Source organism: Macaca thibetana, chromosome 9 (genome assembly GCF_024542745.1).
Source record: "Macaca thibetana thibetana isolate TM-01 chromosome 9, ASM2454274v1, whole genome shotgun sequence".
NCBI classification, from domain to species: Eukaryota; Metazoa; Chordata; class Mammalia; order Primates; family Cercopithecidae; genus Macaca; species Macaca thibetana.
This window is the reverse complement of record NC_065586.1, coordinates 84,605,622-84,629,162: the sequence shown is the minus strand read 5'-3', so window position 1 is coordinate 84,629,162 and position 23,541 is coordinate 84,605,622. Positions and strand designations below refer to the sequence as shown.

The window sequence follows — 23,541 nt, the reverse complement described above, 5'->3', positions numbered from 1 at the left end:
AATGTTGAACTCACGGAAATGGAGGGAGTACAATGATGGTTACCAGAGGCTGTGAAGGGTAGTGGGGAGGTGGGGATAAATTGGAAATGGTTAATGGGCACAAAAATACAGCTCGGTAGAATGAATAAGATCTAATATTCTGTAGCACAGTAGGGTGACATAGTTAACAAAAATCTATTGTCTATTTAAAATAACTTTACAATTAGAACTGGAATGTTACTAACACAAAGAAGTGATCAATGCTTGGGTGACAGATACTCTAATCACCCTGATTTGTACACATTTTCTGCCTGTATCAAAACATCACATGTACTCCATAAATATACATGATTATTATGTACCCATAATCATTCAAAAAAGAAAAAACAAATAGTGCCTTGTGTCATTCATTTCTACTCCACAACCTAGTGTATTTTATCAGCAATTATTCTTACCTAATATAATAATATATGTGATTATAATTATCAACCTCCACCACTAAAATGTTAAGCTCTGTCAGGACAAGGGGTTTGTCTTTTATTCCTAAAACAAAAAGAACAATGTTTGTTTTGATAAATATTCATTAGACATAAATATTAAACAAATATCAATATAATATATATGATTTAAATTTATCAGATGAATGTATCTTTTCCAAGCAGTGCAGATTTAATAGGCTAAGAAGCTTTTATTTTTTTTAATTCAATCAGATCAATTTTTGGCCTATTTTGTTAGGAAGTTCAGTCACATTTTTGTATCATTGCCTTGACATGCATCTGGCAGAAGGCATATTAAATAGCCCCAGGATATATAATTTCCAATGCCTTCTTGGCTGATTTTTGGTTTGAACTCGCTTTAGAGCCCAATCATTTGCAGATCTTCTAATCTTTTAACCTCCTTTGCTGATATGACCTGTTTTGAATTCAAGTAGCTTTTGGAATTCTAAAGAATAGTAAGTATTTGCTGTGAGGTGCTGCAAAATGAACGCATGAAACACAGAATTCTAAATTCACTAGAATGCACATTTATGAAGTTCTCAGAAAAGGAATATTAAAGCTTAGATGATTGAAATTATTTGCCAGAATATTTATTGAAAGACATGTAATTCTTTTTCTGACTGTGTGCCTATATCTGTATAAACACATTCTCAGTAAAAGTATATTTATTTGTAAATGTGTATTTACAAATATATAGTGTATACACACACACGTATGTATACTCACATACGAGTATACGTTCTTTATCTTCAGTGTCTTATAACTTTATCTAAAATATTTGAGATAAGGATTCACAAAGCAGAGCCACTCAACTCCCAGTAAATATTATTGGATCATACCTTTCCAATTAGTAGGTACTGACTGAACAGTAAGATAGTAAGTCAGGTAATCTACCGGCACACATGAATTGGGTTTACTCCAATAAAGAACAACAGATTCTTAGCACTTATAGGAAGACTTTTAATTGAGGAAATTTAGAAAAGCATAGGTGTTTTTCTTAAATATTGAACTCACAGATATGGCAATTCATATCATCCAGCTGGCTCTCCAGATCAACCATATCTGTGAGTTCAATATTTAACTCACACATATTAACCGGATGATATAAACAGATGAGAAGAGAGCTTGGGCAGAATGAGCAGGGAAACCAAATGAATACAGGCATACAAAAATTTTCACATGCTCTCGGTCTTGACAACAAACCTTGAAATAAGTACACAAGAAAGTTAAAATTCAGAGAAATATAATTTACTAAGTGCCAAAATGTAAATATTAAAATAAAATTATTAAATGGAAGCTGGCTGGCTTCTCAGATTTGGCGTTACTTGGTTCAATAATTGTATGTAAGCTTTGGCTTTGCACACTTATGAATATGCTTTTATTAGGTTACTGAAAGGTAATCAGGCTTCTAGGAACTGATTTATATGAACCAAAACCACAAAGAAGACCTGATAAGCCAGAGTATCAATGTTTTATGTGAGCAGAGAAATTATCCATTGTTCTGTAATCAGATACTTACATAGGCTGTTCTAACAATTTCCCACTTAGGAGATGAGTCTAACTTGACTCACCTACTGTAAGTTATAGTAACTTATAATAGCCTTTAAGTTATTATAAGAAGATTGTTTAATATGTAAGAGCAAAGGAATAATAATCCTAATAACTAATACCTTGCAGTTATAAAACCAATAATGGTGGGTAATATTAATTAAGCAATACCACAGATCATGCACTAATTATATTTAAATGCTCAATATAAAGAAGTCATTCAATAGATATTTGTTCAAGAAATAAACACAAAAATCCTCACAACTCTGGGAGTTAGACGCTCACTGTTCACTGAAGGAAATTAAAGCTCATGAAGTTAATAACTTTCTCCATTTATTAAATGGCTAGCCAGGAACTCGAATCCAGGTCACTCTGACTTTCTGTGTTCATAACAATTTTGTTAAATGGGTTGCTTGAAAATGTATGTATTCTTCTCTACCTTCACACTGGCTAGAATACTCTCAGTTTTAGGCTTCATTTATCCATACCTACTATAGATTTTATTATGAGATTACCTCATTATGATGCTTTGCATTGTTTAATGGTTTATTTTAGTGATAATTTAAAATCCTTGAGGAAATTTTGGACTCACAGTTATCATCAGCAACCCACTTGTAAACTACTTTGTACGGTGGGTTATTTCAGCAAATAGTTAATCTCATCTGTTTGTTTGTTTATTTATTTATTTTGAGACAGAGTCTCTGTTGCCCAGGCTGGAGTGCTGTGGCACTATCTTGGTTCACTGCAACCTCTGCCTCCTGGGTTCAAGTGATTCTCACGCCTCAGCCTCCTAAGTAGCTGGGATTACAGGCGTGTGCCACCACACCCTACTAATTTTTGTATTTTCAGTAGAGATAGGGTTTCACCATGTTGACCAGGCTGATCTCAAACTCCTGATCTCAGGTGATCCACCTACCTCAGCCTCCCAAAGTTCTGGGATTACAAGCGTAAGCCAGCACACCTGGCCTCATCTGTATTTATATTTGTTCTTCAGAATGTTACTTTCAAAAGAAAATTCTAGAGTGGCATCTTCCTTGTATGCTTTAAATACTTTTTCTGGTTTGGTTTAGATTATATATAGCGTTTAGAATTTTTCCAGTAGGGCTAGGATAATGGTCAACTGAGATATGCAGCTAATGTTTGCACCTGGAAGCTCAAATTCCTTTCTGTGTCTTCTAATATCTTCCTTTCTTTACTTCCTTTTTGCCTCCATTCCTCCTTTTTCCTTCTAATATCTAACTGCTACTTCTCACTTTTTCTCACACTTTCAGAGAAAGCTGACATTCAACTGGCATTTTCCTTTTACCAGATTTCTGTGTACACTCTTGAAGCTGAGATACTCAGTATTACCCTGAATAATATTTGCTAAAACCCTTAGCAACCCCCCTTCCATTTTCTCCCTCAGACAACTCTAGTAATATTTGACACTGTAACAGAGCCATTCATATCAGACTTGTGCAGCAAAAGGAGAAGAATACTTGGATTAGGAGATATTGATTCCATCTCTAACACTGCCAGCTGTATGACCTTTATCAAGGTGCTGAACTTCTATTAACTTTAATATCCTCACTTGGAAAATAATAGGATTAGACTAGATAATTGCTTAGATCTCTTCAAATTCTAAAATGCCGTGATTTTTAAAAATATAAGTCAAGTTATTTCTAGTGGGTTTGAGATTGCACCACAGTTCTCAGTTCATATATATTGATTTTCATGTGAGTTATGCACAAAAGCATAGAAAACTACCTGCAGCCCCAAGACAAGTTACACGGAATTTTGGAGGGAAATGTGAACAACAATATGATGACACAAGTTTAGAGGTGCATTTGAGGCATAATAAAGAGAAAACTTGACTGTAAGGGAGACTACTAGTTAAGGTAGTTGGAAAAGAGATAGTATATGTAAGTAACCAGCTTTATGAGGATTTTACGTGGCAGGTTGAACAATTTGAACTTAGGTGGAACAATGAAGAGGATTTTAGGAATCAATTTGGAATGTTAAGCAGAGACAAGAGAAAGGTAGACCATTTAAAATGCTACTTTAACAGTTCAAGCATTGTGTGTTGACAGCTGTCATGATGGAGAAGGAGATGAAGAGCTGACGTATTTTTTATCTGACAAAGAAATATGAAGTACTGATAAATCTTATCTCAAAAAGAAATTCATAGGTCTCTGCATTGAAAAGTCCTACAAGTAATGACCTAATAACAATGATCATCCTCACTTATAGAACATGATCTTGTAAAATTCCACATTAAAAAGGAATTGGGACCTCTTAGGGAAATAATTGAGCAGAAGCAGCATACATTCAGGATGACAGCTTTGGTAGAAGAACTTTGGAGCCAACTTATAGAAGTTCTCACAAGTAACAGAGGGTATAATTTTCATTATACCATTAGGATTATTATCCTTACTGATTTGAAACATCAAACATGCATAGAACCATATATTTATTAAAATGCTAAACAAAGAAAAATCAATTTTGGAAATTCATAAAGGGAGAGAATCATGCATTTTGGATAACTAAAAGATGCGTGAGAACAATTCCTCTTTATGGAAGTATTCAGTTAATAAATGAAGAACTGATCAAATTGGAATGCCACCATTTTTAATTTCCTAATTAACTCTTGGGTTTGTGTATTGAAAAGCAGTAGTCACTGACATTCTGAAAAAGAGAAACAGCTGTGCATTATCAGCCTCGTTATGGAAGAACACTATACGGTCTATAAAATAAAATTTTAAAAACATCTTAATCTGATTAAGGTTATAATTTACAATACTGGTTCTTAACTGAGTAGGGTGGGCATTTTGCCACCAAGGTGATATTTGGCCGTGTCGGGAGACATAGTTGACTGTCACAACTTGGGATGTGTGTGCTATCAGGATCTAGCTAGAGATATTGCTAAACATCCTCCAATACTCAGGACAACTCCAACAATAAAAAAATTACCTTGAAGGTTGAAAAATCACCTATTGGGTACAACGTTCACTATTTAGGTGATGGGTGCACTAAAAGCTCAGACTTCACTGTTACGTAATATATCCATGTAACAGAACTGCACTTGTACTCCCTGAATCTGTAAAAATAATAAAAAAGGATATTCGATAAGGGAAAAAATGACCTTACCAAAAATATCAATAGTGTTGAGGTTAAGAATGCTTGAGTTACGGGAAATATGAAGGGCGAGGAACGTGAAATATAATCAGCAAAATTCCAATGGTATGAAACTACAACACAAACTACAGCTTCTTCAACAACAAAAACAACAACAAGGCCAGGTGTAGTAACTCATGCCTGTAATCCTAGCACTTTGAGAGGCTGAGGTGGGTGGATCACGAAGTCAGGATTTCGAGACCAGCCTGGCCAACGTGATGAAACCACATCTCTACTAAAAATACAAAATTAGCTGGACGTGGTGTTATGCACCTGTAATCCCAGCTACTGGGGAGGCCGAGGCAGGAGATTCGTTTGAACCCAAGAGGCGGAGGTTGCAGTGAGCTGAGATCATGCCACTGCACTCCAACCTGGGTGATAGAGCAAGACTCCATCTCAAAAATAAAAATAAAATAAAATAAAATAAAAAGGGCAAGGGCAAAGGGACCTATATATGTAAAGAAACATGAGAAAACATCAAGTAATAAAAGATAAAGGCCTTACTTGAATTTCAATTTAAACAAACTATAAAACATTTTGACATTTATGAGATAATTAGAAATTTGAGCACTGGCTATTTTTATAATTTTAGATGTAATAACAGTATTATGTTAAAAAAGAGACTATCTTTTAGCAGTTCATCCTGAAATCCTCATGGATGAAATATGTGATGCTTGAGATTTGCTTCAAATTAAGATGAGAGGACAGAAGTGGCTAGAGATACAGATAAAACCAGATTATGAAATAAGGCTATGTATTGATAATAGTTGAAACTGAGTAATGGATACAAAGGGGATTATTAAACAGTTTCTATTTTACAAAGGGAAAGGGTAACTAGAAGAGAGGCAGTAATCGAAGTTGATTCCAGAGTCTCACTCCCTGGTTACTTGGAGAACTTCATTAACTTGACACTTATTTGGCTCAGAGACGTGGGGATGATGAATTTGAGTTTGAAATGATTGAGTTTGACATGGCAGGAGGTTGCCCAAGGAGTGGTTACAGCAGGCAGATAGAAATAAACTCTTAAAAATTAGCTGATATATTGACAGTTCAAATTAACAAATGAGAAATAGCAAAGCTGCTGTGGGAGCAATAAGACAGTATTTAATTGTGTTCAAAATCCAAACCAAAACTGCATGTAGATGCTGAGTACCGACTAAAAGAAAGGCAGTTAGCTGAAAAGCACAGGAGACTGCAAGAATCTAATGATTTTTCTTTTCTCGAGGAAGTAGAGTTGATAAAACATCTGAGTCCTTAACTGTTTCCACCACCATGAACATTTGTAACTAGTCACCGACATGTTCATGTCAGCTTAGTAAAGTCTGCCAACAAAGTTACTGAAATATTGAATAAAGCCTCCCAAGTTATCTTCTTTTAGCAATTTCTTGCTTAAAACAAATAAGTTTGGGGCTTCCTAACAAAGGTTGAGGGATGTGACAATATAATAAACATCGTTAACAGGTTTTTGTGAGTACTCACTATGTTCTATACACTATGCTGGGTACAAGATATTCCTTATCTCATTTATATTTTATACATCGAACCCTAACATAGCATAATAGGTGTGCTCTGAATAACTTAATTCCATAAAATGAGGTCACAAATTTGTGGGGTTAATAAAATTTCCAAGGTAAGGCTGTGTGTGTGTGTTTTTCGAATTTCAAAAGTTTGGGTGAGCCTTTTTTTTTTTTTTTTTTTTTTTTTTGTACTGATGGCAGTTGTACATCCTAACTTATATATCAAAGGGGATGTTTCTGGATCCTGTGGTTTCCAGCACTGTGGCAGAGATTTCAAAAATAATTTGGTTAGTTGGTGCCTATTTGGTGGTTAAGACCCAAAAACATGAGGGCAGAACAATAATAATAATAATAGAGCGTACCCTTTTCATCTCAAATTCCTGAATCAGGGTTGATGTCGTCTGTTGCTTCCCAAACTACTCTTACTCTCCACTCCCTGGGAAGTGAAAGTGAGTTGATCCAGTTTACATCCCAATTGGCCTTTCCATGGGATTAAATTTGCAAAATAGCAAGTGATAGGCCCCACTACACAGATGGAAAGACTCGGCTTCATCAACAAGAGAAAGCCATATACTCAGCATCAAGCGTACATAAGCAGAGTGAATATGAAGCCAACACTGTCCTTTGGTAACACTTATGGCTCACAGCTCATATATAAGTGAGTTCAGAAGAGAAACTGAATGGGAAAATGAGAAGAGAAGTTTCACCTCCCCAGAAATATGTTCTCTCAAGTGTTTCTACATAAATTTCCAGGTGAAAATCAGATTTCTTTAAATTAAAAAAATTCAAAATGACAAATGGAAGTTTGTTGATGCCAATATATTTCTAAAATCAGAATTACAGAAACAAGCATTGCATGTCAAACATTAGGAAAATACTATGTATGAGACAATAGAGTATTTTGGAAAAACAAATGGATAATTCTTTAAATCCAGAACTACTTTTCATCTTCGGATATCATAGAAACAATTTCATTGTAAACTTCTTGAGGGGCGTCCATTGCCCAGATAAAATCCAAGTGATTATAAAAAGTAATCTCCTTGTGGTAAATAAGATTGGAGAGTTTTGGAAGCAAAAGGCCAACGTCTTGGGGGTCAGCCAATAGGTCCTCGCCACCGCTCCACACTGCAATTGGTACAGTCATGGCTGTCACATTGTAGTAGGGAGGTTGGGACTAGAAAAGACAAGAGAAAGAACCAGAGTTTAGGTAAACACACTTTAAACCCAGTACTTACTCTTCAAGTAGAGTGTATAACACTAACTGACAGTTTTATAAGTGAATTATAGCAATGATTGCACAGAGAAAACCACCTTTATCCACAGAGCAAAGTGAATGCAATATGTTTTAGATCAGTGCTTCTCAAATTCTAATGGGCCTGTGAATCACCTGAGGATCTTGTTGAAGTAAAGATTCTGATTCAGTAGATCTGGGGAAGAGCCTGAGATTCTGCATTCATAGGTGATTCTGATGCCATTGGCTCCAAACCCTGCTCTGAATAGCAAGGCTTCAGACAGTAAGTCTTACAAATTAAGAACATAGATTGCAACTCAAGCGAAAGGAAATGGATTTGATTAGATTCTAATTGTTAATAGGTTGTTTCTACCCAAACACTCTAAAATATGATCTTAAAATGTCCCGAGTCATTTATTTTGGCTCTGTATTGACTTCCCAGTATGGTCAGGAGATAGGTCAGTTGTTTCAGCTATGGAACTGTAATTGTCGAATACTTACCTGAGTATTTACAAAATGTTGCCTCAAATTCTGAGAAAGGGTATTATCATCCCCATGTCCTATTTCTCGAAAATCACAATTCACACATATATTTTAAAGAGGTTTACAAAGCAGAAAAGGGAATAAGAGAATTATCTTGAATTTTCTTGCTGCCCAGAGAGAATTTTGTTAGAATTTTTTTAGATCATAGTTTCAAGAATAGTAATCCAATATACTCAAAGTTTATGTATTCTCCCCTTTTGTGTAATAGCCAATTTGCCATAGCAAAATATTTTATGATATGTAATTTTCCCTAATATTTTCATGATTTCTATTACATTTCCTAAATATTAGAGAAAAGGGAGTAGTATGGAGAATATTCATAATTATAAACCCAGTTTATTTTACTTATATCCTATTATTCAAAGAGTTTTCCAGATGCTGGCCCTGGCTCTTAAATTAGTGTCACTGCTTCAGTTAGTTAAAGACCAACCTGGTATATTATTGGTTTGGTTGGAAGAAGGGTGGACTTGGGGACTGGGTTTCTTGTTCCTCTAAGATGTAGTCCTCTGATTATGAGTATTAGAGCCCAGTAGAAAGAGAGACTCAAAGCAAGCCTGTGTTTTAGAGATTTTGAGAAGGTGATGGTGGAGGGAAAAAATGTTTTAAACAGAAGTTTTATCTCATGCTATTCTGAAAATTTTAAAGACATCAAAAACGCAAAATCAAGGTTGGGGGACGCCTTCTCTACACATAGGACATTGTTGTTAAAACATATCAATCCCTTCTAAATTTTGAGTCATGGAAACAGAAGAAAATTAGTAGAGTTGTTCAGCTACTACTTGGATGGAAAAATTGGATGTGGTGAAAAGGAAGAAGAGAAGGTTACAAAATACTGTAGGGTACTTCCCTTGTTCAAAAATAGTCAATGATAACCTGAGAGCTTACACTGAGCTAAGAGCTTATAGATATTATAGCACTAAATCCTGTCAACAACTTCCTGAGCCTAGGTGAAGAGATGAAGAAATGATTGCCTAAACTCATATTGACTGAAGATAAGATAAACTCCTAAGTCTGGATTCTTAGTACAACAAGTGCGAGGACTGCTTAATATGTCTGCCTATGCCAAAGGCCTCTGCCTATTGTAAAATATTTCCAGCCTTGACCGGCAAGCACAGCATCTTTTTCTTCTGTTTGGGAATATATTCCAGTGAAATCACTCCTCTGGCTGTCAACAAAGGGAAGGATAATGTTTAAGAAGACTGGAAATTCCAACTCTTATCTCATGAACCGTTAGAATTATTAGCTTATTATATCAGGTATTTGTACTTCAGAAAGGAGAGGACAGTTTGCTGGGGATCTGGGATATGGGACAGGTCTGTGTAATGGCAATGGGTAGTGGTTAAGTCCTGGGAAGTCTCTCACACATGGGGATGTAGTACTTTGAGGGCAGCATTAAATGAGCCTAGGCACCAGAGAATGAATGCGTAGTCATGTGGGAGAATGGGAGACAGCACATCAACATTCCTTTGGAAAATAGATGCGCAGTTAACATAATTTCTTCTTTAATATTTAAATAGTATTGTTCAAAATGTGAATAATTCCAACTTTAAGAAGCTTACCTGATTATAGTGCATCCTATTCTGAACTGGACTTCCCCAGTCATAAGCTTGGAATTTCCCAGACTTAACAGCCTAACATAGAGAAATTTAAAACAAACAAATAAAAATTATTATATTGTGAAAAATAAAATTCAAACATTTCCAAGCAGTTTATTTTCAACTTAAACAATTATTAAGATACACTTTTCTTATTCCAAAAGATGATTAATAATCTAAGACAAGGTATTTATGTAAGTTTAAATGCAGCTTCACTCAAAATAATTTTTCTTGCATGCTAAGTCATAAAAAGCATTTGCTTCTTTGAAATAAACTCATAGTTACTTTTGTATGGTTATCAGTGCCAGAAAAATTACCTTCTAGGTGTACTCAGCAGGATATTTTAAAAATGTGTTTAGGTAAAGTGAAAAGGGTTGAGACCCACAAAATAAGTTTTAACAGCATTTGGAAAACGATACCTGGCTCCAATGCAACATGTTTTGAACAGAAGTTCCTGCTGGATTATGTGATACATACACATCCAAGCGACTCTAGAAATCAACACACACACATATTATATGCATATGTAGACACATACTCAGTTTCTTAAAAACAGTAAAGATTTATGTTTTCTGATTCAGGTCAAGTGTTTAAAAGTAGCATTTACTGGAAGGATATGAATAACACATTTGTATGTCACTTCAGAATTTGCAGGGTGCAATTGCATGTGTTAACCCATCTAATTTGTTGCTGCCTAATGAGGAGAACTTATTAGTTCCATTTTATCAAAATGAAAATTGGGGCACAAAGAAGTTTAGAGAAATGTCCAAGATCCACACAGAATGGAGCCAGATACTTTAATTTGGGTCTCTGAGTCTAAATTCTCAGCTTTTATGCTTCTCTACCCAGTGCTAGAGTGCTGTAGGTTAAATATTCACCCACAGGCCTCTTGCTTTGCAGAACCCCAGGCAGCAAACTGAAGTTCCTTTCTCAAGTTGCAGAGGGCCACTTCATAGTGACTCTTAATGCCATTAATACAGCGGACTGTGGCCAGAGTGAAACAAATTGGCCGCCTTCATTGGAGACTGAAGATTCTCTTCTGCAAATTATTATGCAGAAGATGGCATCTCCAATTTTCTTTGTCTTATTTTACTATTATTTTTCTTATAAAACTCTCACTAATGGAATGCAGTAATTTGTTCTGCCTTTTCTTAGTGTGATGATAGGCTACTCTCTGTTAAACTCCACATATGGAATGACAAGTAACTATAACACTTCATAGAATTATACTTTCTTATCAATAGATGTAATTTTCTTAGGTGTTCAAGGGTATATAACCAAAGTGACAATTTTGAGTGGAGATAGTTGTCTATGAATAGTAGTAGAAAACCTTATATGCTATTACTATGTGCTATATGCTTTGTACAATGTTCTATGTGCTTTAAACATACTAGCTCATTTGATCTTCACAATAACCCATTTTGTGGATGAGGAAATCAAGACAGAGGAGTTTAACTCAGTTCCAAATGTAGGGTTTGAATTTAAACTGACCTAAATCCATACTCTTAACTACTTTATGGTAGTGTATTTTGTCACGTATGTTTTGAAACTCGAACTCAATACAAAGTGAATGAAAAGGTAAATAAAGAATATGGGCAAAGTCAGCCAGGCATGGTGGCCCACGCCTGTAATCCCAGCACTTTGGGAGGCCGAGGCGTGTGGATCATGAGGTCAGGAGATCAAGACCATCCTCGCTAATGCGATGAAACCCCGTCTCTACTACAAATACAAAAAAATTGCCGGGCGTGGTGGCGGGCCCCTGTAGTTCCAGCTACTCGGGAGGCTGAGGCAGGAGAATGGTGTGAACCTGGGAGGCGGAGCTTGCAGTTAGCCGAGATTACACCACTGCACTCCAGCCTAGGTGACAGAGCGAGACTCCATCTCAAAAAAAGAATATGGGCAAAGTCTTGGTCTGTAAGATTTATGGAAATTACTGTCAGCGTTAGAAATATTTATTGAGAACATTTATTCAATAAAGACATTTTTCTCACAAAGGAGCCACTAAAATATATGGTTCAGTCCTTTCTCTTACAGAATTTAAATGTAACACCTAGTATTTAGGTGGTCATAACTGAGTAGTAAATTGTTTTTTTTTTCTTCATGTTGTTTATTTGTTTTAGGGGCAATTGGGGTGATGGAAGGATGCCAGAAGTGACAAAATTGGAGCAATGATTTGTGATTTCTCTCATGTTTATCAGGATATCGCAGTTCTGAACCTACTCCTAGTTCTCATAAAGTACCATTTCTAAGTGGCAATGAAACAAGTAATCAAAGATGTTGCTCAAAATATAGAAATTGAAATGCGTACTAACCGCGTTAAAGTTCTTACTGTCAAATCCACAAATGATAAATAAGGCATTGCTGCAAAGGAGATTCAGTGTCTGGCGGGAGCACACTTCAGTAGCAAGAAATTGATCAAAGAAGTTGTGTGGGAAGAACATTTTGTTACCAAATATAATCTGAAAAATAAAGGCACTATTAGAGGGTTGTAGCAATCAAGCTGCAGAAAAGACTCACTAATTTATCTAATCTACTTATACATGAGTGATTAGGATGATGATATATTCTTATTTTTACATGTTGTTTTAGGAATTTCCAATACTTTCATTTAGTTAATTCCCTTAAGAAAGCTGTGAAATGGGCAGCGCAGATATCAATACTGGGTATCTATTGTGGCACAGAACAGTACTGGCTGCTGAGAGGAAGTATAAGACATAAAGAGTTACAATCTAGTTGGGGTGATAGGGGTTGTGGGATAAAATCTTAAAAATACATGGCAGACTGTCATAATGAAGTGCCAAGATGTGAGATTTCAGCAATAAATTGTGAAAAGTTTGGGAGGAGAAATGGTGACTTGGCCATATTTTCAGCAAAGCTTTTACAGAGGCATTGAGGCTCAGTATAAGAATAGAAAGAGTTTGCCCCAACTCTCTTTGAGGAAGGCAGATATTTTGTCATCTCTATTTTATACATGAGGAAACATGAGGTTAACATGAGTCAAGGTCTTGGGCTAATTAGATCTCGATTATACCTAGAATCCTTACCCAAGCCTCTAACTTGAGGTCTAGCACTTTTCTAAATTTTAATCAATGTCTACATTGCCTATCAGAAAATCTGAGTACAAGTAGGAAAGAAGTTCTCAATCAATGTAGCCAATAAAAATATCTGGATCATCACAAAATTTTAGATTTTAATAAAAGTTTTCCAAATGTAGTTTACCTATAGGTAAGTTCTCTTAGGCTTTAGACATACATATTAATATAGAATGAAAAGAGATGAATAGTACAAAACCATAGAAGGAAATGGAATCATATTTCATAGCCTGAGGCTAAACCGTTCTCCTAAAGGAAAGAGTGTGTGTGTGTGTGTGTGTGTGTGTGTGTGTGTTGGTTTCACTGAGTGAGAGAATTAGGGTATTAAGCACTGTCAAACAAAAAGATTAATTGATAACATGTGTGCCTACTGCATAAGGTACTTAATATTTATAATGTATTGAAATCCACACTACTGACTTATGAAATCCCCATTTAAAGATGAAGGAGCTCTTAAGAAAGCCAAAAGGGAAAGCCATGAGAGATCTCAAGGTGTTTGCCTCACTCAATCATTGATTTATTTCCTCCTCTTCTCCTTTTCCCTTTCCTTCCTTTCCCTCCTCTTTCCAGTCTCTCTGTCCCGAGTGGGTGAGTCTTCTTATTTGACTATTTTGTTTTGTTTTTATTTCCTCTTCCCTCCTCCTGGAGTGGAATCACAGCCTTGACACAACTGTGTAGAGTGCTTGATAAACCATCTGTGAAAAAGCAAATCTACTCCCAGGCATTGCTGACCCACATGAAGCTAATCAAGAAGAAAGAAAGAAAGGGGGATCTCGCAGGCTGTAGAGGAGATTCAAACGTGGTCAGTGCTATCAAAGAAATAATACAGATGCATACAGTTCCACTTTTGGATATAAAAATGATTATTCTCTTTTTATAACTCTGTTCTCTTTCTATAACTTTAAAATCCATGGGCAATCGAGTGTCTTAGATTCACTTAATTAAAGAGAATTGCATACCTTAAAGAGGAATTCAGGAACAAATCTAAGTTTGTTTATAAGGCTTTTTGTATACTTCACAGTGGCAACAGGAGCTAGAGCATAGAAGGTTTTGATTCTTTTTGCCAGGCTGGGATTGGTGGAAAAGGCAATAAAACCTGAAAAAGAACAAGGAACTGGTGAAAAAGGTGTGTGTGTGTGTGTTGTTGTTGTTTTGTTTGTTTGTACAAGTGTGACATTATTTTGGACTTACTAAGGATGGTGTTTGAGAAAACCTGAGAACTTGGCATCTCTGCTGGCTCAGAGTGATTAGATTTTGGTATATTTGTTTTATTTTCATAGATTTTTCTATGGGGACATGAGGCTGTAACGTTTTAAAAGTTATCATAAACCCTTATCTGACCTTAGAAAATAGACCAAATTTGGGATACTCACATGGTTACAAAAAATAGTTTATTTGTGCTATATTTTTTATGAATTTAAATTTATATCATCACAATGAGATAATTAATTAACACTTAATATGAGTAGAGTATATAAGTGGAAAGGTTAAGAGTAGAATTTTAAAATATGACAAAACTCGATTTGAATCCTGGCTCTGTGGTTTATTAGTTTTGTGACCTTGGACAAGCCACCTGATCTCTAAGAACCACTGTTTCCCTGTCTGAAATACAAGGATAGTGGTGAGTGCTTCATTAGGTTGTTAGGAACTAAAGGAAGTAAATCATATAAAGAAAGAATTTATCATGATTCTTGGCACATAGTAAATGCTTGATAAATGAGGACCCAAGAGAATTCAAATATCTATACATATTAAATACATTCAGTAATTAATTTTGTAAGCAGTAGTATACTAGCAGATGAGGATGTGATCAAGTAGTTATCAAGTTTAACTCTGCAGTATAGCTACATAGGCAAGGCCCTCCCACTGTCAATAATGACATATTGATGAGACTCAAGAATGGCCTAAAAAAACCATTTCACATCTAGAGAACTATATAATATGTAGTCTGATTCTATTTGTGGAAGAATGGTTTTTCCAAGAACACCCTTCATCCAGGTCACCACCATCTCCCACATGGGTACTATACGTGTCCTCTAATTGGTTCTCTGCTCCTGCCCCTTTGCCCCTGGCAACAAAAGGGATCCTGTTATGAATCATGTAACTCTTCAATTCAAAGTTATTCTGCAGTTTTCTTTTTTTCTCAGAATGAAAGTTAAAATCCCTACAACAGCCAAAGAGCCTTGAACAGTCTTTCCTCCCCAACCTCTGTGATCTCGTCTCTCACTCTGTCTTGTCTCTTTCTCAATTTGATTTATTCACACAAGGCATAGCCTCACTGCTGTTCCTTGAACAAACTAGGTATGCTCCAGCTTCAGATTCTTCTCACTTGCTATTCTTTCTTTCTGGAATAACTGATGCCTATGAGGTAGGCACATGACTCACTCTCTGACCTTCATCATGGCTTTACCCAAAGAGTGCTTGTGTTACCTATCTACAATTTCTGTGAACTCCTTTGGTGCTCTCTAATGTAATTCACTGGGTTATTTTCTCTCCATAGCTTTACCATTATCTAAAATATATTATATTTTACTTTGTAACCTTTTTTATTTTCTCTGCTTCCTATCTCTAGAGTATAAGTGGCACAAAGGCAGAAGTTTTCATCTATTTTACTTATTTCTGTATTCTTTGGATACATCATAGGAGCCTGCCCCATAAATACAGTCAAATGAATAAACTCAGTTCAGTGGCTGTGTGGTATAATGCTTCAGAGTATGTGCTTGGGAATCAGACTGCCTGAGCTACCCTATTGGTAATAATCCATGTAACCTTGCATGAACTGCATCCCTTTGTTTTGTTTTCCCATATAATAGGAATTATAATTGTCCATATGTCATTGTGTTGTTGGAGGCATTACATGAATGGAAAGCAATTAATGTGGTTGCTAACATGCCTACCATAACCACTGGGAAAATGTTTATGAGAAGTAAACCACTTGGCCTTGACTGCCATTACTTACCAATGGTGGTACCCTGGGAATGGCCAACATAGTGTAGCTGCTTCTGTCCAGTTTTGTTTACAATGAAGTCGATTGTGGCTGGAAGGTCATATTTAGCCATTTCATCAAAGCTGAAAGGAAAAAGACAAAATGAAAGTGAATACATTTCCTTGCTATTGTTTCTAAAATTCAAGCATTTATAGCTAATGATCCCTTTGGGATACAGAAAACTGGATTCTCTAAACATTGATGCTTATAGACCCTCAGTGAATGTCAGGTGTCCTTTGGGGCGGCTTCTTATAAACAACTGACATCATTTTTGAAGCACAGCACTGCAGCCACAATTGAATCCAAACAAGATAGTATCTGTAAGTGGGAATTATTTCCATCCCTGAAATGAAATGTCAGATTTAATAATAATGTGTATGCTGTGTTCCAGTGTCATTTAATATAAATCCTATATTTCTCTGTTTTATTTTTCACAAATCATCCAACATGATATTTTGAAAATGAAAACTGTATTATGCCACTCCCCTGTTAAAACTTCTCTGTGCACTCAGAATGAGGCCCAAGGCTCTCACTGTCACCACTACTGCCCCATCAGCACCTCAGTCTTCACTCATGTCATTTTCCCTTTCCCCGCTACACCTGGGACACACAGGTTTCCTTTCAGCTGCTAGAACTCTTGGAACACTTTCATGCCTTAGCATCAGCAGCCAGGTTTTCTTCTGTTCTCTACCTCCATCAGTAATTTCCAGGAGTAAGGCACAAGAAGACCAGTGAGAGAAGCTTGTGATAATCTCTCCATGACATCTGAATTTCAGTCTCCCTACCCCTCCTATTGATGATGATTCAGATTGCTGTTCTCCTACCCCCAACTGGGTTTTCACATCTCTCTTGAGTCCATATGGACATTCCTTTGGAATTTTGCAGGGGCAGTGAATTTCCTTACTTCAGCCATATTGTTCATTCCATTTGGAAAAGCACACTCAGGGATTCCCTAATGGAGACTCCTGAGATCGCAGGAAGTTTGAAGGAAAAGCTACCCTAGGAATGAGGTACATGGAAGACTCCAAGAATGGTTTAGAATGAAAATGACTTATCTATCCTCCTACTAGGAGTGTAATTTGTTAAAATGAGACTGGATTAGAAGGGGCAAATGCCTATGCTTTTAAAGCCCAGTGTTTATTTTTAATTGTCCCTTTTGTTTACCTGAAAGCCCAGAATTCAACTGAATCTGGTGAATAGTACAAGTTTCTCCTGGCCCAGGTGTTTCCTCTGCTATTGCCCAGCCACACATCATAACCAGCGTCTGCCAGAATGAAGGCAAGGCTGTTGTTCGGCAGGTTGGAAATCCAGTTTGTGGCTGATGCAAGCAAACCATGCTGCAAAAACACAACAGGTCTCTGGCCTAAGGAAGAAAAATGTTTATAAACTTTATAAATGCATTCCTTATTCTAGGATAAATGTGAGGCTAGAAACAGTCTTCCATATGACTAGCACTAAATACATTTGCCTGATTGAGTTGATTATTTTTGAATATCTTATCTTAATTGTGGTGATGATTTCTCAAGGAGTTGATTTCTCAGATGCCAAAACTTATGACACTGCACACCTTAAATATGAGCAGCTTATTATATGCCAGTTACATCTCAATAAAACTATTGAAAAAATTATATTCTCAGGTAATTCAGAACACTGTTAAATTTGGTAAAATGTGAGTGGTAAAATTACGAGTAATGTTTTTTTCTTTTTGTACTTCACAACTGTTCTACAATGAGAAAAAGGTAAATTTTTGATAATACTAGTGAAAATTGGCCTGTATGTGTTTGGGAAATGAGCCTTGAATTGGCTCCCCATCTTCCCCTCTGCAACACGCACCCTGGCTAACTCTTCCTGGTCCTCTAGATCTTCATTCAGTTATTGTTTCTGAGAGTGAGCTTTCCTTGACTCCCCTAGCTGGGGTAGGTGATTTTATTAAAACTTTCAGTTTAATATCCTATGCACAGCTGTAGCTTGAGCTTATCACATATTATTATAATCACTCATTTACTTACCTATTTCATTGGCTTGATGATGATCTCCTTGAAGACCAAAAATATAGCTTATTTTTGCATTTCCAGAATCAGCAAGACATTATATTTTTAGGAAGAAATAAAAGGAGGAAAAAGGGAAGAACAAAAGAATGAAAAGATGGAGGAAGAAAGGAGAGAGGGAAGGAGGAATAAAGAAGGAAAGCAAAAAAGAGAGAAAGGAAGGGAGAAAAGAAGCTCATATATACCTGTATTCCCTGAATTTTTCTTCCCGTAAGGAATTCTATTGACTTCAAGGATATAACCATCTTCAGTCACAACTTCGTATTCTTCATTTGGGTATCCCCAATAAGTAATCATCTGACTCTGAGGAAGAAAACCCAAAAGGTGAAATTTTAGTTGATTTTTAGATATATCTAATAAATGAATATTACTGTTTATTTTTAATTGTCATATAAAATCTTTAACTCATTATGATTTTAAATAATAGCATCTTTTAGTTTTATGGAGTTTTTTCCCAGAGTAACTTACAATGTTCATAGTCGCTTCAGGGCTTTCAGGATTTAATTTTCCAAAGAAACCCTGTGTAGTCCCCAGTATGGATATCAAACTTGCCATTGTTAAAAGCAGCCACATTTTGGACCTGCCTGAAAGAAAAGAATAACCGATGCCATGGTTAACCCATTATACTTTCATAATGCTTATATTTTATGCCAATTTTACCTTTGTGCCAAGCAGAGGAATGCTTGGGTTTGATTATATTCTCTTGGCAATAAACTGGGACATGTGGATGTCAGCACAGGTAACTTAATGCTTTTAATGCTTAACATGTTTTCACTGTTTGATTCCTTTTGTTTAAGAACATTTCCCACTTGATTTCAAGCCATACTAAATTAATCTTAATTGGCAAAAAAAGAAAATAAAAGCCTCTAATTGGCATAACAATGTGTCCTTATTATGCTTTGTGTTTAAGACTTTTGCCTGCTTATTTTGAGAGCCCAGTTTTGGGTGGGGATGTGTGGGCCTTTGACTTCTCTATATCCAATCTCTACATAATGTGTGTTCAAAGTCATCATGATGATTTTAAATGCTGTTTATAATAGTTATTCCACAAACATTTATTGATTTGAGGTTATTATGTGATTTTCTCACCTCTGCTTCCAGGGTAGTTGGGACTACAGGTGTTCATCTGGCTAATTTTTTTTTTTTTTTAAAGAAATAGGGTGTTTCTACATTACTCAGGCTGGTCTCGAACTCCTGGCCTCAAGGTATCTTCCCGCCTGGGCTTCCCAAAGCACTGGGATTATGGACATGATCCACCACACCTAGCCTCATAGACTTATTTGATATTAGACCCATAACACCTGAACTTCCTTCTATGTTGTAGTCACCAATTGTAAGTTTGAGAATCCTCAGATATTAAGCTGGTGAAAAAGCTTCAGTAGAGAAGTGATGTTGTCTTCAAATATTTGAAGGTGAGCCATGTAGAGGACAGTTTTAAATCACTTCATTTTTAGTGTGTCAGAAACAAATTATTCAATAAATATTTATTGAGAAACTGTATGTTAGGAGCAATATTTGGAGGTCACATGTATAAATATTTGACTTGAATACAGTGAGGAATTTGTAACATTTGGATCTTTGGATACAAGTGGAATTCTTTGAAAAGTGGTGACTTCCCAGTTCCTGATAGTATTTCAGTAAAACCCATTTATAGTAATTCATGCAGAGCATATAGCATAGTTCCTGATTTACAGTAAAGCCAGACCAGAACTCTGAAGGCCTAAATCTGACTCTCTGGTCTAATAGTTTGCCCACTGGTTTAGTATAGGATTTGATTTAAGGATATCTCTTAAAAATCAGTTTTCGGCCGGGCGTGGTAGATCATGCCTGCAAACCCAACACTTTGGGAGGCCGAGGCGGGTGGATCACGAGGTCAGGAGATCGAGGCCATCCTGGCTAACATGGTGAAACCCCGTCTCTACTAAAAATACAAAAAAAATTAGCTGGGTGTGGTGGCACGCGCCTGTAATCCCAGCTACTCAGGAGGCTGAGGCGGAAGAGTCCTTGAACCCGGGAGATGGAGGTTGCAGTGAGTGGGGATCACGCCGTTGCACTCCAGCCCAGGAGACAGTGCAAGATTCTCTCTCAAAAAAAAAAAAAAAAAAAATCAGTTTTTAACTTAGCCTTGTTTTTACCATGATATTTTAGGCAGAGATAAACTAATATAGAAAGACTAACCAGTAGTGTTGGAACATTCAAACCAGAGGCTTTCATCAAACATTTCAGGAAGCCACATGGCCTCCATTAAGTGATTTGCCATTGCAAAGTTAGGACACTTAACCTACTGATTGCGTTGGAGAACACCCCAACGGGCTCAAAGATGTTCAAGGGCAGAATAAATTTGTCAAAATGCTTGTTGCCAAGTCCTAGGAAAATACCAGTAATTAACACATACAGAGGGTTCACTGTGTTCTGTACTGTGTGTTCAACATGGTATATGTGAAATGAACTATCTTTGCTAAGACAGTTTCTCATCTACAGAATAAGGCCTGTAGTAGTACACTTCTCTATGTTAGGGGAATTCATTATAATAACAAAAGTAAAGTTCTTAACATGCTGGGCATCTTATAAACATTAATTAAATATAGTTATTAGTACTATTATCTCATGTAATTCTCATAGCAACTCTATGAAGTAGGTAGCGTTATGTTATTCATTTTACAAATAACCAAGGTAAGGCTAAAAGAGGACTCACCCAACCAAATATATAGAAAGTAGTGGAGCCCATATTTGAAACTAGATAGTCTATTTCCAAAGGCTATGTTCTTCCCACTGTAATACTTCTTCAGTGTGACCCTGGGCCAGCTTTTATAGGGACATCCCCAGGGAGATTTATATAATTTGGTCTAGACTTCTGTTTTGAAAGGTTTATAATTTAAATAAATGTTTTAGTAGCCTATAAAGTTTCACAATAGTATTAATAATGTTCAATTCAACAGCAGTTGATTTGGATGATATTAAATAGTCAACATAGCATATTAATACAGTCAATTATGTGACAATAGAGTACTGATCTATTCCTTCTCAAAAAGAAGAATCATAGAGACTAGACTTTCACATTAGGAACTTAATAAACAAATTTGTAGTTCAATAATTAAAAAATTATGAGACTTTCACATTTGGCACTAATTGCAATAATAAACAAATTTGTCTTTCCATAATTAAGAATCTCATGTCCATACAAAAAAAAAAAAATCAAATCCTAGAGGGATAAGCCATAATTTAAACAGACACATTTATACAGGTGAATCTGCAACAAGTATCTAAGCCTTTAAAGAATGCATCACTTGGGATAAAGAAAAAATCTAATAATTCAAATAACAATTTTGTTCAGCAGAAGTTCTACTTACAGTTTCCTCAGAAATACTTAGGATTCTGTTTCTCTGGCTGGTTAATAGTTTGGTCAATGTTGTATTGACTTCTTATATACAAAACCTTCAACAATGGTCAAATTCCTCATCCATTGATTACATTACCGAAAAGGCTTACTATCTGGGCATCATCTAATGTTAACAGGACAAAACTAAAAATTAAATATTGCATTCATTTTCACATAATACTGAGTGCTCACCTTTAACTTTTAACAAAGACAAATATTGGCCAAAGTAGTTCTGAGGATTAAAATGATTTAGGAACCATTAAAAATAATTCTTGATAGCCTAAACATATAAAAGTTTTTGAGCCAAAGGTATAATGCAAATGATTATATAGTTTGGCTCAGATAGAGAGGCATAAAATGACAAAAGGCCACCTGTTATTCTTTAAAAATGCAGCGGATAAGCTATTTTGACTAGATGGTTAGATATGGGAATGTGTTCAGCAAAGATTAATATTTTATTATGGTCTTTGACCAAGGTCTCAAATCCTACAGATAATGGTCTAGTTATTATACAAAACCCAGCCCTTGACCTTTAAGAACATATGTTTGGTGTGTTTTCCCTTCTGAGAAATCTAGGCTTAACACCTGGATGATGAAACAATCTGTACAACAAACCTTCAAGACACAGGTTTACCTATGTAACAAACCTGGACTTGTACCCCTAAACTTAAAATGAAAGTTAAAAAAAGCAAACAAAAAAAACTATTGGTTATAGTTTGAACAATGTGAATGTGTTTATAAAAGAATTATAGATTTAAAAAATATATTATGTTTTAAAATACAGTTGATCCTTTACAACCATCATGAACATCTGTTGCTCGTGGGATACATGTGCAGAATGTGCAGGTTTGCTGCATAGTATACATGCTCCATGGTTATTTGCTGCACCCATCAACCCATCATCTACGTTAGGTATTTCTCCTAATGCTATCCTTCCCATTGCCCCCTATCCCATAGCAGGCCCTGGTGTGTTACATTCCCTTCCCTGTGTCCATGTATTCTCATTGTTCAGCTCCCACTTGTGAATGAGAACACATGGTGTTTGATTTTCTGTTCCTGTGTTAGTTTGCTGAGAATGATGGTTTCCAGCTTCATCCATGTCCCTGCAAAGGACATGAACTCATCCTTTCGTATGGCTGCATAGTATTCCATGGTATATATGTGCCACATTTTCTTTATCCAGTCTATCATTGATGGGCAGTTGGGTTGGTTCCAAGTCTTTGCTATTGTGAATAGTGCTGCAATAAACATATGTGTTCATGTGTCCTTTACAGTAGAATGATTTATAATCCTTGGGGTATATACCCAGTAATGGGATTGCTGGGAATGGTATTTCTGGTTCTAGATCTTTAAGGAAATGCCACACTGTCTTCCACAACAGTTGAACTAATTTACACTCCCATCAACAGTGAAAAAGCATTCCTATTTCTCCACATCCTCTCCAGCGTCTGTTATTTCCTGATTTTTTAATGATTGCCATTCTAACTGGAGCAAGATGATATCTCATTGTGGTTTTGATTTGCATTTCTCTAATGAACAGTGATGATGAGTTTTTTTTCATATGTTTGTTGGCCGCATAACTGTCTTCTTTTTATTATTATTATTATTATACTTTAAGTTCTAGGGTACATGTGCATAACGTGCAGGTTTGTTACATATGTATACTTGTGCCATGTTGGTGTGCTGCACCCATCAACTCATCAGCACCCATCAACTCGTCATTTACGTCAGGTATAACTCCCAATGCAATCCCTTCCCCCTCCCCCTTTGCCATGATAGGCCCCGGTGTGTGATGTTCCCCTTCCCGAGTCCAAGTGATCTCATTGTTCAGTTCCCACCTATGAGTGAGAACATGCGGTGTTTGGTTTTCCGTTCTTGTGATAGTTTGCTGAGAATCATGATTTCCAGCTGCATCCATGTCCCTACAAAGCACACAAACTCATCCTTTTTTATGGCTGCATAGTATTCCATGG

The 23,541-nt window shown here is 36.2% G+C and overlaps 1 protein-coding gene across 4 annotated transcripts; it reads right to left on the bottom strand.

The window, feature by feature from the left end:
- Window positions 1-7,498: 7,498 nt before the first annotated feature.
- On the bottom strand, window positions 7,499-21,589 carry LIPF (lipase F, gastric type). Of its 4 annotated transcripts, none has more exons than XM_050802996.1 (11): window positions 21,540-21,589; window positions 20,475-20,555; window positions 18,658-18,773; window positions 18,375-18,492; window positions 17,306-17,504; window positions 16,115-16,224; window positions 14,115-14,251; window positions 12,376-12,522; window positions 10,483-10,554; window positions 10,028-10,099; window positions 7,499-7,868 (listed from the first exon to the last, which is right to left on the bottom strand). In XM_050802996.1, the coding sequence occupies exons 3-11, from the start codon at window positions 18,760-18,762 to the stop codon at window positions 7,632-7,634; spliced, it is 1,197 nt and encodes a 398-aa protein (XP_050658953.1). In that variant the 5' UTR covers window positions 18,763-18,773; window positions 20,475-20,555; window positions 21,540-21,589; the 3' UTR covers window positions 7,499-7,631. The 4 variants fall into 4 exon arrangements, with proteins under 4 accessions (XP_050658953.1, XP_050658955.1, XP_050658952.1 ...); XM_050802998.1 differs by having other exon boundaries at window positions 17,306-17,405; XM_050802995.1 differs by lacking the exon at window positions 20,475-20,555.
- Window positions 21,590-23,541: the final 1,952 nt, after the last annotated feature.